Source organism: Bos taurus, chromosome 20 (assembly GCF_002263795.3).
Source record: "Bos taurus isolate L1 Dominette 01449 registration number 42190680 breed Hereford chromosome 20, ARS-UCD2.0, whole genome shotgun sequence".
Taxonomy (NCBI): Eukaryota; Metazoa; Chordata; class Mammalia; order Artiodactyla; family Bovidae; genus Bos; species Bos taurus.
Genome location: NC_037347.1, coordinates 62,109,567 through 62,123,284, shown reverse-complemented (window position 1 = coordinate 62,123,284; position 13,718 = coordinate 62,109,567). Strand labels below are relative to the sequence as shown.

The 13,718-nt window shown below is 40.4% G+C and overlaps 1 protein-coding gene across 2 annotated transcripts in view; it reads right to left on the bottom strand.

The window, feature by feature from the left end:
* Nucleotides 1-13,718, bottom strand: part of CTNND2 (catenin delta 2) — a 1,099,643-nt gene that overhangs the window by 190,865 nt on the left and 895,060 nt on the right. For both annotated transcript variants that reach the window (XM_005221651.5, XM_002696428.7), the window contains exon 12: nt 166-349. In XM_005221651.5, coding sequence (XP_005221708.1) covers nt 166-349 — 184 coding nt within the window. The remainder of the gene's footprint in view (nt 1-165; nt 350-13,718) is intronic.

The window sequence follows — 13,718 nt, the reverse complement described above, 5'->3', positions numbered from 1 at the left end:
ATATATCTCTTCACTACCGCATTAGAAATGACTTTTGCTAGCTTCTTGCACTCTATTGCCATAAGAATATTCCAGAACATTCTGCTCCTCAGCAAAACAGCAATAAAGTTACAGAAACAAAAAGCACCTGAAGACAGGAGGAAGTGACGATGACACGGGACTCACCTTAGGCATCCAGTGGCATTTCGCAGCACTTGTGAGGAATGCAGCTGTATCTTCCGATCGTCCTGAAGAGGTGAATTTTCCCAGCCTGAGTGTGGGATAATCACCGCGTTGGTCAACACTGCCAGGGTGTCCTGGATGATTGGCATTTTGAGTGCATCACAAGACGAGAGATTCCAAAGAACTCCTGCAAGATACACACAGAGTTTTGGACGGTCACCGTTTTCCTTAATCAAGTTAACAGCATAAGCAGGAGAGATTAAGATAGTGTAAGCACGTGTTCTAGAGCATGCCCTTCACTTTAAAGCATTTGTGTGAACCCACTGCAAAAGTGCTATGAAAATCTAACACGTAGGCAGAGGAACTGTAACATGATTATATTCATTCCATCATGGAGAGTAATTTAGGGTGAGAACACCAACGGAATTGAGGATATCAGCCCTGCTTCCATTCACAATTAGTACAATGAATCCAAGCCCCCAAATTCTAACCAAGACCAAAAAGTTCCAAAAGTGAACTGAAATGGACTAGTAAGACATCTGAAGTAGACAAGGAAGACATCTCTGTTTTATCCAAGATTCTCAACATGCTGCTAAGTTGCTAAGTCACTTCAGTCGTGTCCAACTCTGCAACCCCATAGACGGCAGCCCACCAGGCTCCCCTGTCCCTGGGATTCTCCAGGCAAGAACACTGGAGTGGGTTGCCCTTTCCTTCTCCAATGCATGAAAGTGAAAAGTGAAAGTGAAGTCGCTCAGTCATGTCTGACCCTCAGTGACCTCATGGACTGCAGCCTTCCAGGCTCCTCCGTCCATGGGATTTTCCAGGCAAGAGTACTGGAGTGGGGTGCCATTGCCTTCTCCGTCTCAACATGCACCTGTGGTCTATTGGATTCACTCAGTTTCCTACAAAGCCAGCCATCATTGTGCAGGACCTTTCAAGGATACAGTATAGGGTCTGGTGCTCACAGACTCAACAGGAATTAAAATTTGCTGTCACTGCTTCTGTTAGCTTTTCTCTTAAAACAATGCTCATGGAGGACCTAGGGATTGTTCTTCCTTATGTAACAGCAAAGAGAGCAGTAGAAATGGAAGACTGTGTCAACAATAAACAGAGAGCTTAAAATGGAATTAATTTCAGAAAAGGTCTAAGAATTACATACACATTATAATATCATTTGAAATGCTTTTAAAATAATTGCTATTTTTGTTGTTCAAAATTGTACACATAAAAGTAAAAAAAAAAAAGAATAATATTCTCTTTTCTTGTGAAAGACTGCATTTCCCCCAAGGCTAATGTAAATAGACATCATCACTGCAGATACTGAGAATAAAATATCATAGTTGTCTTTAGAAACACAATTTATAGTTTACAATATTTAGTAACTTTTCAATTGATTTTAAAATGAGATTGGCTTCATCTATCATGTTATTAATAAATAGAACTCACTTATTTCTTAAATTTGTTTTATTAGTTTCTTGCTTTGCTCATATTGAACTATCCAAAGGCATTAATAATACTAACCTGAAAATCAATGATATCTGATTAATAACTAAAATAATACTTTGATTTATTTTTTATTGTATTTTTATTTTTTTATTTTTTCTAATTTTATTTTATTTTTAAACTTTACATAATTGTATTAGTTTTGCCAAATATCAAAATGTGACTTTAGAAACAAACTTTTCCAACTGGTCTTTCAAAAGAACATTTTCTGGGAATTTTATTTAGGTAAATGCAAGAGAAACAAAATGTTTTTGGTGCTTTGAATGTACAAATGAATTGTTAGTACAGGGGGTTGGCTTGAGGGTGAATCCTGTCTGCCTGTTTTTGTAAATAAAGTTTTATGAACACAGCTCTGTCTGTTCACTTACATATTGTCTATGGCTGCTTGTGTCCTACAAGGGAAAAGCTGAGATTTGGGGACCAAGATAGTATGGCTCCCAAGCCTAAACAAATTACTATTTGGCCTTTCCTGGTCACCTTTGTGGTTAGTATACGGGCCATTTTCTATATACTTCTGTGTGCATGTTTGCATTGCCATTAGCATCCTATATAAAAATGCTTATTGGTGCACAGAAGCTGCTCAAAATATATTCTGACTTGAACAGATGTGAAATGCTACGAGCATTATCATGTGCATTTATTTTGATTTAAATAATATATGAAGCGGATTTTTAATTCATTCCATTAGGAAACATTTTACTGAATTTTGGATGATCAAAATAATCAAGATGAATACTTTCATTTATTTATAATCTCACGACAATATTCTTTTTTCTAGTAAAATAAATACTTTTCAGTTTTAAAAAAGCACATTTAAATGAAATTACTATCTACCCCCAAGTTTGAGGATAACTTTAAAAAATATCACATTAAAGGGTTTGCATATTTTTTAAACTGAAGTATAGTTGATTTACAATGTTGCATTAATTTTAGATGTACTGCAAGGTGATTCATACACACACACACACATTTATATACATATATATATATATATACAACCTAGACAGCATATTAAAAAGCAGAGACATTACTTTGTCCACAAAGGTCCATCTAGTCAAGGCTATGGTTTTTCCAGTGGTCATGTATGGATGTGAGAGTTGGACTGTGAATAAAGCTGAGTGCAGAAGAATTGATGCTTTTGAACTGTGGAGCTGGAGAAAGCTCTTGAGAGTCCCTTGGACTGCAAGGAGATCCAACCAGTCCATCCTAAAGGAAATCAGTTCTGGGTGTTCATTGGAAGGACTGATGTTGAAGCTGAAACTCCAATACTTTGGCCACCTGATGTGAAGAGCTGACTCATTTGAAAAGACTCTGATGCTGGGAAAGATTGAGGGCAGGAGGAGAAGGAGACGACAGAGGATGAGATGGTTGGATGGCATCACTGGCTCAATGGACATGGGTTTGGGTGGACTCCAGGAGTTGGTGATGGACAGAGAGGCCTGGTGTGCTGCGCTTCATGGGGTTGCAAAGAGTTGGACACAACTGAGCGACTGAACTGAACTGATATACATTTTTTTCAGATTATTTTCCATTATAGGCTATTCTGTTTTTCTAAGTATACAACACACATATACAGACGCTAAACACTGAATTTTTCCATTACTAAATCCTGATTTGAAAGTACCAATACATGAAAATTGAGGCTTGTAAATGTTTTAAAACATGGGTTCTATATTTTGCTATAAAATACGTCTCCTCTAAAGACTAAACAGTAAAAGACTTTTCCATTTTTATCATTCAATGAATTTAAAAGATTCTAAAGACATTCTATAATAATAAAGAAATTTTTACTGCTTCCTAACAAACAGAAAAGAGGTAGGAAAGGAAAGGAGGAAATCAAAGATGAGGTGAAGGCCTCACTATCTGATAAGAAGTGAAACGTGGGAAAGAAAGGGACGTTTCAGGCGACTCTTCATCTGGCTGTTCCACCTCACCTTTCTTATTAATTCATTCATCACTGTAACCTAATTCCGAATCAGGCACGGACAGAAGTTTCCTGTTTACATCCCTCCGCCTTTCCAGACGGGCCCCATCTGTGTTTCACAGGCTGATCAACTTACCACAGTGCTTGACCCAAATCTCTAAACGTTCTCTCCTGGTTTCTATCCGCAGCCCACATGGGCTCCTTGGACTCTGAGAAACACAGGTATCTCTGGTCAGGGACATGTTTTACCACGTCTGCATGGATGAGGACTTGGTAAAGAGGATGCAACGCTGCAGAATTTCTTTTAGGGGAAATTCAGCAAACCAGTTAGCAGCAGAGGGCCCTCCAAACTTGGAGTTTGGGTTATATTATCTGGACAGAGACGAGCTTGAGTGTAGAAGCAGCAGTCTCTGGGGACACTGAGGTAAAGCAAGGGGTGACTGGCAGGAGTCAAGAGTGGGAACAGCTGGAACTCTACACCTGTCTTGCCAGCCACCTACACACACACTAACTCACGTGCACACACACATCCACACACAGTACACACATACATTCACATATACTCACAGACACATACACTCATACCTACACACATCCACACACTCATACAGCATACAGATTCAGTCACACGTACACACATACACTGTACACATACATTCACATAGACACACGCCTACACATATACACAGACTCACACAATATACTTACATGCACACAATGCACATGTACATTCACATACACTTACAAATGCACACACACACCCCTACATACATCCACGCATATATTCACATATACTCACACACATACATACACACATGCTCACACCTACGCACACATACATACACACACTCATGCAATATACCTGCACATACACACTTATACATTTATACACACTCTTACTTACACATACACACACATTCACATGTATTCCCACACACACTCACACAATATATTACATACTCTCATATACACACATTCACATATACACATACACACAGAAACTCACACCTATACATATACACACATTCACAGGTATTCACACACATACACACTTACATAATATACTTATACATACACACATACACACACACACATATCCATTAGTCCCTGGTGAAGGCAGACAGATTAGTGGAGAAAAACACAGACATATCTAAGCATTCTCCATGAACAAATGGGAAATAGGTGTCTTGCTCAAATTTCTCTTCACTCCTTTCCCCTCTCTTTTCCAGGGTGGTTTCCTGATGCTCCCTTCACACGGAGGGGCCTGATCCTTCCCCCTTCGAGTGAGGTCTGGACGAAGTGCCCTGTTTCTGACCCACAGATCATGGAGGAGATGACAGAGAGACCTCTGAGACGAGATCACAAAGGGCACTGTGGCTTTGGCTCAGCTCTGTCTCAGACAGCTTATTTGAGGGGGCCCTACCGTCACCTGTGAGGACCCTCAAGTACCATGAAGATGCGCACATGGAGAAGAATGGAGGCATCCAGCCAGCAGGGACCCCTCTAGGAAGTACAACCTCGACTCCAGCCTACAGATGATGGAGCCTCATCTGTGTGGGACCCTGAGCCAGAGACATGCAGACCCGCCCCTCTTGGGTTCCTGCCACTCAGACATCATGTGGAGCAAACAAGTGTTGCTTCAATTGTTAAACTAGGGGTGAGTCATTATGCCAACAAAGGTCCGTCTAGTCAAAGCTATGGTTTTTCCAGTAGCCATGTATGGATGTGAGAATTGGACTATAAAGAAAGCTGAGTGCAGAAGAATTGGTGCTTTTGAACGGTGTTGGAGAAGACTTTTGAGAGTCCCTTGGACTGCAAGGAGATCCAACCAGTCCATCCTAAAGGAAATCAGTCCTGAATATTCATTGGAAGGACTGATTTTGAAGCTGAAACTCCAATACTTTGGCCACCTGATGCGAAGAATGGACTCATTTGAAAAGACCCTGATGCTGGGAAAGATTGAAGGTGGGAGGAGAAGGGGACAACAAAGGATGAGATGGTTGGATGGCATCACCGACTCGATGGACGTGAGTTTGAGTAAACTCCGGGAGGTGGTGATGGACAGGGAGGCCTGGCCTGCTGCAGTCCATGGGATCACAAAGATTCGGACACGACTGAGTGACTGAACTGCACTGAACTGAAGTCATTATGCAGCATTGGTAACTAACGTCCCTTCCTTTCACTTCCCTCTCCTCCTGTCTACTGGACTCACTTTTCCCCTTCACAGCACTTTTTCCTTTTACACTTCTCATTCTGACTTAGATTCACTTGTTGTCTCATTCCCTACAACTCCTCTGGCCTCTTGTAAAGTCTATTGTGAGAGGACAGAAGATACAGGAAGGGGCTCTAAACCTTGTAACTAAATCTAAAATGCATTTTAATTTGGGTGACAAATAATATTTAACTTTTAAGAATGTATCTGGGACTTACAAAATGGCCAAACACTATCTTTAATTTGGAATAATGTTGTATTAGTCTCCTACTGCTGCTGTAACAAGTGACTGCAAATGCAGTGCTTATAATAAGGCACATGTATTATCTTACAGTTCTGGATGCCTGAAGTCTAAAATGGACCAGTGGAATACAGCAGACAGGGCTCCTTAGGTAGGCTCTAGGGAAGAATTTCCTTGCCTTTTTATGCTTCTAAAGGCTGCCCAGGTTCCATGGTCAAAGCCCGCATCACTTCAACCTCAGCATCCATGATCACCTCCTCTTCTCTGATTGAACCTCCTCCCTCACTGTTGTAAGGACACTTGTGATCACATTAAGCCTGCCTGGATTATCTCCCTCTACCCACTTTAAGATCCTTCACGTAATCCCACCTGCACAGTCCCTTTTACTGTGTAAGATAATATTCACAGGCTCTGAGAATTAGGACCATGGACATCTTCAGGGGTTACTGTCCAGTCTACCACACACCCCTTAAAATATTCTGTTGTGCTTAAAATATAATTAAATTTCTGACTGTAGTTCCATGATCAGGCCTTTCCCTCATTCTCTAAATTCATTTTGAATCAGAACCTTTGGTTTATTCATTTACTTAGTCCACACAGACCCACTGTGCACCAGGCTCTGTTTGATACAGAGGGGACATTAGTGAATGAAACAAAAAGTCCCTGCCTGCACGGCTCTCGCATAAATGCAACTCAGTATGCTTGTCTTAGTCTCATTTCTTCTCCTTGAACAACAAGCTTGTTTGTAACTCACATTTCTTGGATTTATTGTTCTTTCAATCTGCAACATTGTTCTCCTGACCTTTCCAAGGCTGATCCTTCCTTCTATTCACATGTTACTTAAATGCACTAAACACAGAGAAGTTTTTTTGGCTCAGTCTAAACTACTTTCCCCAGAGAAGGCAATGGCACCCCACTCCAGTACTCTTGCCTGGAAAATCCCATGGATGGAGGAGACTGGTAGGCTGCAGTCCATGGGGTCCGAAAGAGTCGGATACGACTTCACTTTCACTTTCACGCACTGGAGAAGGAAATGGCAACCCACTCCAGTGTTCTTGCCTGGAGAATCCCAGGGACGGGGGAGCCTGGGAGGCTGCCGTCTATGGGGTCACACAGAGTCAGACACGACTGAAGCAACTTAGCAGCAGCAGCCGCAAACTACTTTCCCAGGTGGCTCAGTGGTAAAGAATCCACCCGCCAATGCAGGGGACCCAGAAGATGGAGCTTCAGTCCCTGGGTTGGGAAGATTCCGCGGAGGAGGAAATTGCAACTCACTCTAGTATTCTTGTCTGGGAAATCTCATGGCCAGCGGAGCCTGGCGTGCTACAATCCATGGGGTGGCAAAAAGAGTCAAGACACGACTGAGTGAGCGCGCGCGCGCGCGCGCACACACACACACACACACACACCACACACAAAATCTTTCCAGACTCTTGCTGTCAGATCTCCTATTTCAATTTTTATCAGAGACCTCATCATCATCTTGCATTTCCCAAGCTTTCTTCTCCCCATCCTCATTTTATGAAGATATTATTGGCATGCAGCATTCTATGAATTTAAGGTGTACAGCATAATGATCTGGCTTACATACCCCACAAAATGATGACCACAATAGGTTTAGTGAACATCCATCATCTCATAAAGACAAAACATTGACAATATAGAAAAATATTTTTTCTTATAATGAGAACTCTGAGGATTTACTCTCTTAACTTCCACATATAACATAGAGCAGTGTTAACTATATTTATCCTGCTGTATGTTATGACCCTAGTACTTATTTATCTTATAATTGGACTTTTGTATCTTGATGGTCGTCATCTAATTCCCCCTGCTCTTGCTTGTGGTAACCACAAATCTGATCTCTTTTTCAATGAGTTGGTCTGTTTTTGAACTATAATTGACCTACAACACTATGTTAGATCCTGCTGAACAACATAGTGATTTGACATTTCTATACATTTAGAAATGATTACCATAAGTCTTGCTGTCATCTGTCACCATACAAAGATACTACATAATTGCTGACTGTGTTCCCAGCACTGTGCACTTAATACCTGTGACATTTATTTTGTGACTCGAAGTTCACGCCTCTTACTCCCTGCTCACCTATTCCTCTCCTTCCTCCACCCGCTCCTATGCGTTTCCATTACTTGGTTTTCTGTCATTTGCTCACTGCTCTTTTCCACAGCAAGGTACCACCCAAGAAATGAAGCAAGGACCCTGAGCATTTGCAGCAGACAGAACACATACAGCACACAGAATCTGTTCTGACGCGCACTAGATGCTCACCAAATAGCTGTGAAATGATTACAATAATTAATAATTGAATGACTTGACCCTTAAAGGATGATTGCACTCTAAGCAGTGAACACTATTTTCTTTTTTTGTATTGGTTTCTGCCATACGGCAACATGAATCAGCCACAGGTATACATATGCCCCCCTCCCTCCTGAATACCTCTCCCATCTCCCATCCCATCCCACCCCTCTAGGGTGTCACAGAGCTCTGGGTTGAGCTCCCTGTGTCACACAGCAAATTCCTACTTGCTATCTATTTTACATATGGTAATGTATATATTTTACATGCTATTCTCTCATATAGTAGCATACTGCTAGCAAAAAAGGATTTGAAAAGATTAGATTTGATTTGATTTGAAAGAATAGAACAGCAGATGCAAGATGTAATGTTAAAAATAACACATCTCAATGAGAACATAGAAATGTTGTTTACATGGGAGTATAACCCTTGACTCTACAGAAATTCTACTTTTACTAAGCAGAGAAAACTTTTTATCACTAAAAAACAAGCAGTTTATCATTAGAGGGCTTATTTCTAGTGCGTTATTTGCGTAATTTTCCTATATTAATTCCCTGATGATTCTACATTAGCCAAGGTAATACTAAAATTTCAATTCATGGAAAAACTGGAAAAAAATTAAATTCAAAATGGTACTCCACCCTGTTTATTCTTATCTAAATATAACATAAAGATGTTTTAGTATTTTTGGTTGATGGTCACTAGCAAATTTTAATTTACCTGATGAAAATATGCTAATTTCTCCCAGATTACAATCTGTCACAAAATCGTTTTATAGCATCTTTCCTCTAATTATATGTATTCAATAGCTTTCCTTTATCAGTATAAAATTACTGCTGCTTCAAACATAATTTTGACAGTAGGTTTAGTTGGGAAGACATTTAAATAACTAATTATGTATACTAAATATATTTCAAATATAGTTTATTTTTATTTCAGGCACCGGATGGCTTTTTTTCCCTTAAGATTATCCATATTCATGAGAGGTAATTGGTTTATTAAAATTTCTTTAATAAAATCTTAATTACTCTCATTGGATCCTTTACTCTGTTTTAATAGAGGGTAATTGTGAGGTTTTTTTCTGAAAGGAGACAAAGACTCTACTTAAAAAAAAAGGAATCAGATTGACTAGAAAGAGGTACTTAATAGTTACAAGTCTTAAAGCGTGATAAAATCAAACCCTGTCTTGTGATGATATAAGACTTTCCTATGACCGCCTCGCTTTAATTGTTAAACCTGAAACACAGTCCCTTAACACAGGGACACAGGTGAAGCTCAAGCCAAAGAACAGTTGGATTGAATTCATTTTAAATGAATGCTTTACATTTTTATTTTTGATTAATCAACTAATTAAAATTAACTGAATGTATGAAGATTTACTTTAAACGAATCTGCCACTTGTCTTATTCTGAGAGTGAAACTTTGTGCGCCTGGGTAAGAGAGAGAGCAGAGAGGTTCATCTTACAAAACGGCCAAGGTCAGAGCCGATGGGGTGAGAGTGGAAGATGGGGGTTGGGGGATGGATGACCATCAGTACCTTTTCCATAGCCTACCACTCACACCTTGATTCATGGGTGTGTAGAAGGTGGCTGACCAAAATCTGGAGCCCCATGACACCCTGAATTTATTCTGTGTGCATTTGTGTGTGAGCATGTGTATGTGTGACTATGCACATATGCAAGTGTATGCATGTGTGTACATGTGTGAGTGAACATGTTGCACACATGCACAAATATGTCTGTGTGTGTGCACATGTATATATATTTGGGTGCACCACATAAATACTCTTATCTTATCCCTTAAACATCATGTCTCTCAAGGTGTAATTGTTGAATTGGGACTGTTTTGATAATTCTTCCCAATGGTATACATGATAGCCTCTAAAAGATGAATAAATAATGCTCATTTAATGCTTTTAAAAATAAAAGCATTGATTGTGAGTTAATGCAAAGGTTTACCAAAATGTTGCTATAGTAATTTTTGCTCAAAGCAAAAAGCAAAGGGGACTACATCAAAATAAAATACTTGTGCATAACAAAAACAATCACAAAATGACAAGGCAACCTATGAAAAGGGAGAAGATAATTGCAAGTCATAAATATGCTAAGGAGTTAACATCCAAAATACACAAGGAAATCATATAGCTCAGTAACAAAAAAAATAAACAACTATATTAAAAAATAGATGAACTGAGTAGACATTTTTTCTAAAGAAGACACCCAAATGGCCAACAGATATATAACAAGATGTTCAGCATCACTACTCATCAGGAAAATTCAAGTCAAAATCATAATGAACTACTGCCTCACATCTGTAAGAATGGCTGCCATCAAGACAACAGAAAACAAGTTCAGTCGCTCAGTCGTGTCCGACTCTTTGTGACCCCAAGGACTTCAGCACGCCAGGCTTCCCTGTCCATCACCAACTCCCAGAGCTTACTCAAACTAATGTCCATTGAGTCAGTGATGCCATCTAACCATCTCATCCTCTGTCATCCCCTTCTCCTCCCGCCTTCAATCTTTCCCAGCATCAGGGTCTTTTCCAAGGAGTCAGTTCTTCACATCAGGTGGCCAAAGTACTGGAGCTTCAGCTTCAGCACCAGTCCTTCCAATGAATATTCAGGACTGATTTCCTTTAGGATGGACTGGTTGGATCTCCGTAGTCCAAGGGACTCTCAAGAGTCTTCTCCAACACCACAGTTCAAAAGCATTAATTCTTTGGTGCTCAGCTTTCTTTATAGTCCAACTCTCACATCCATACATGACTACTGGAAAAACCATAGCTTTGACTAGATGGACCTTTGTTGGCAAATTAATGTCTCTGCTTTTTCATCTGCTGTCTAGGTTGGTCATAGCTTTTCTTCCAAGGAGCAAGCGTCTTTTAATTTCATGGCTGCAGTCACCATCTGCAGTGATTTTGGAACCCCCAAAATAAAGTCTCTCACTGTTTCCATTGTTTCCCCATCTATTTGCCATGAAGAGAAAACAAATATTGGTGAAAAAAGAGTTTGAAAAAATCATCTTGTTATGTACTTGTGTGTCTATTTTTTGCGACCCCATGGACTGTAGCCCACCAGGCTCCTCTGTCCATAGGGATTCTCCAGGCAAGAATACTGGAGTGGGTTGCCATGCCCTCCTCCAGGGGATCTTCCTGACCCAGGGAATGAACCAAGGTCTTTGCACTGAGGCAGATTCTTTACCGTCTGAACCAGATGTGAAGAAAAGGAACCCTTGTGCACTGTTGGTAGGAATGTAAGTTGATATACACACTATTGTAAATCATACAGAGGGTCCTCAAAGAATTAAAAACATAACTACCATCTAATCCAGCAATCCTACTTCTGGGTATGTATCCAAAGGAAATGAAGACAACACGTAGAAAAGATATGTGCACGGCATGTTCACTGTAGCATTCTTCACAATAACTGAAGTATGGAAATGACCTGAATGTCCCTCAACAGATGAACTGATAACGAAGATATCAGAGAATGATAACGAAGATGTGGTACATCTGTACAATGGGATATTACTCAGCCACAAGAAAGAAGGAAATTCTGCCATGTAGACAACACAGATGGAACTTAAAGGCATGTGCTAAGTGACATAAGTCAGTGAGAGAAAGACAAATACTGTATGAGCCAACTCACATGGAATTAAAAAAAAAACAACCTATCAAAACAGAGAGTGGAGTGGTAGTTACCAGGGGCTGGGGGTTGGGTAATTGAGGAGATGTTGTTTAAGGTACAAACTTGTAAACAGTGGTTAGATAAGTCCTGGAAATCTAATGTACATCACAGGTATAACAGTCAACATGCTGTACTGAGATCAGATCAGATCAGTCGCTCAGTCGTGTCCGACTCTTTGCGACCCCATGAATCGCAGCACGCCAGGCCTCCCTGTCCATCACCAACTCCTGGAGTTCACTCAGACTCACATCCATCGAGTCAGTGATGCCATCCAGCCATCTCATCCTCTGTCGTCCCCTTCTCCTCCTGCCCCAATCCCTCCCAGCATCAGAGTCTTTTCCAATGAGTCAACTCTTCACATGAGGTGGCCAAAGTACTGGAATTTCAGCTTTAGCATCATTCCTTCCAAAGAAATCCCAGGGCTGATCTCCTTCAGAATGGACTGGTTGGATCTCCTTGCAGTCCGAGGGACTCTCAAGAGTCTTCTCCAACACCACAGTTCAAAAGCATCAATTCTTTGGTGCTCAGCCTTCTTCACAGTCCAACTCTCACATCCATACATGACCACAGGAAAAACCATAGCCTTGACTAGACGAACCTTTGTTGGCAAAGTAATGTCTCCGCTTTTGAATATGCTATCTAGGTTGGTCATAACTTTCCTTCCAAAGAGTAAGTGTCTTTTAATTTCATGGCTGCATTCACCATCTGTAGTGATTTTGGAGCCCAGAAAAATAAAGTCTGACACTGTTTCCACTGTTTCCCCATCTATTTCCCATGAAGTGATGGGACCAGATGCCATGATCTTAGTTTTCTGAATGTTGAGCTTTAAGCCAACTTTTTCACTCTCCTCTTTCACTTTCATCAAGAGGCTTTTTAGTTCCTCTTCACTTTCTGCCATAAGGGTGGTGTCATCTGCATATCTGAGGTTATTGATATTCTCCCAGCAATCTTGATTCCAGCTTGTGCTTCTTACAGTCCAGCATTTCTCATGATGTACTCTGCATATAAGTTAAATAAGCAGGGTGACAGTATACAGCCTTGACGTACTCCTTTTCCTATTTGGAACCAGTCTGTTGTTCCAGAACTTCAAAGATGGTAAGAGACTAGATTTAACTCTTCTCACCACAAAAAAGCCGATAATTAAGAGACATGATAACAGTGTTATCAAACACTAAATACCACAGTATATAGATGTATCAAATCAACACACTGTCCACCTTAAACCTACATAATGTAATATATTAACTATAAAAAGACACTTGTTTAAAAAGTGTGTTATGCAAATGTCATTTTGATAAGAGTGTTAATTAAGGAAATGGATGTGATAGGAAATTTGTGTGTCATGCATGCAGAGGAGTGTTTAAAAACACTTGCAATAAAGAAGTTTATGAAATGGAGCAGGACCCTCTGAGGCTCCTGATAATGAAGTTCTTTTTGTTTCTCATTTCTTGTGGGCAAGACTCCAGCCTCCATGACCTTCCCTGAGTTCCAAAGGGCAGATGCCAACAGTTGCTAATTAAGGGAGGAGCAGCCAAGAAACCACTTGAGGCAACAGAATTGTAAAGGGACAGGAGACCAGAGAGGCTCATAAAGGTCAGGAGACAAACACCTAAGAAGTGAGTAAGGGAAGGAAAGCACTACTCACACTCTACCTTATCAGCAAGCCCACCCT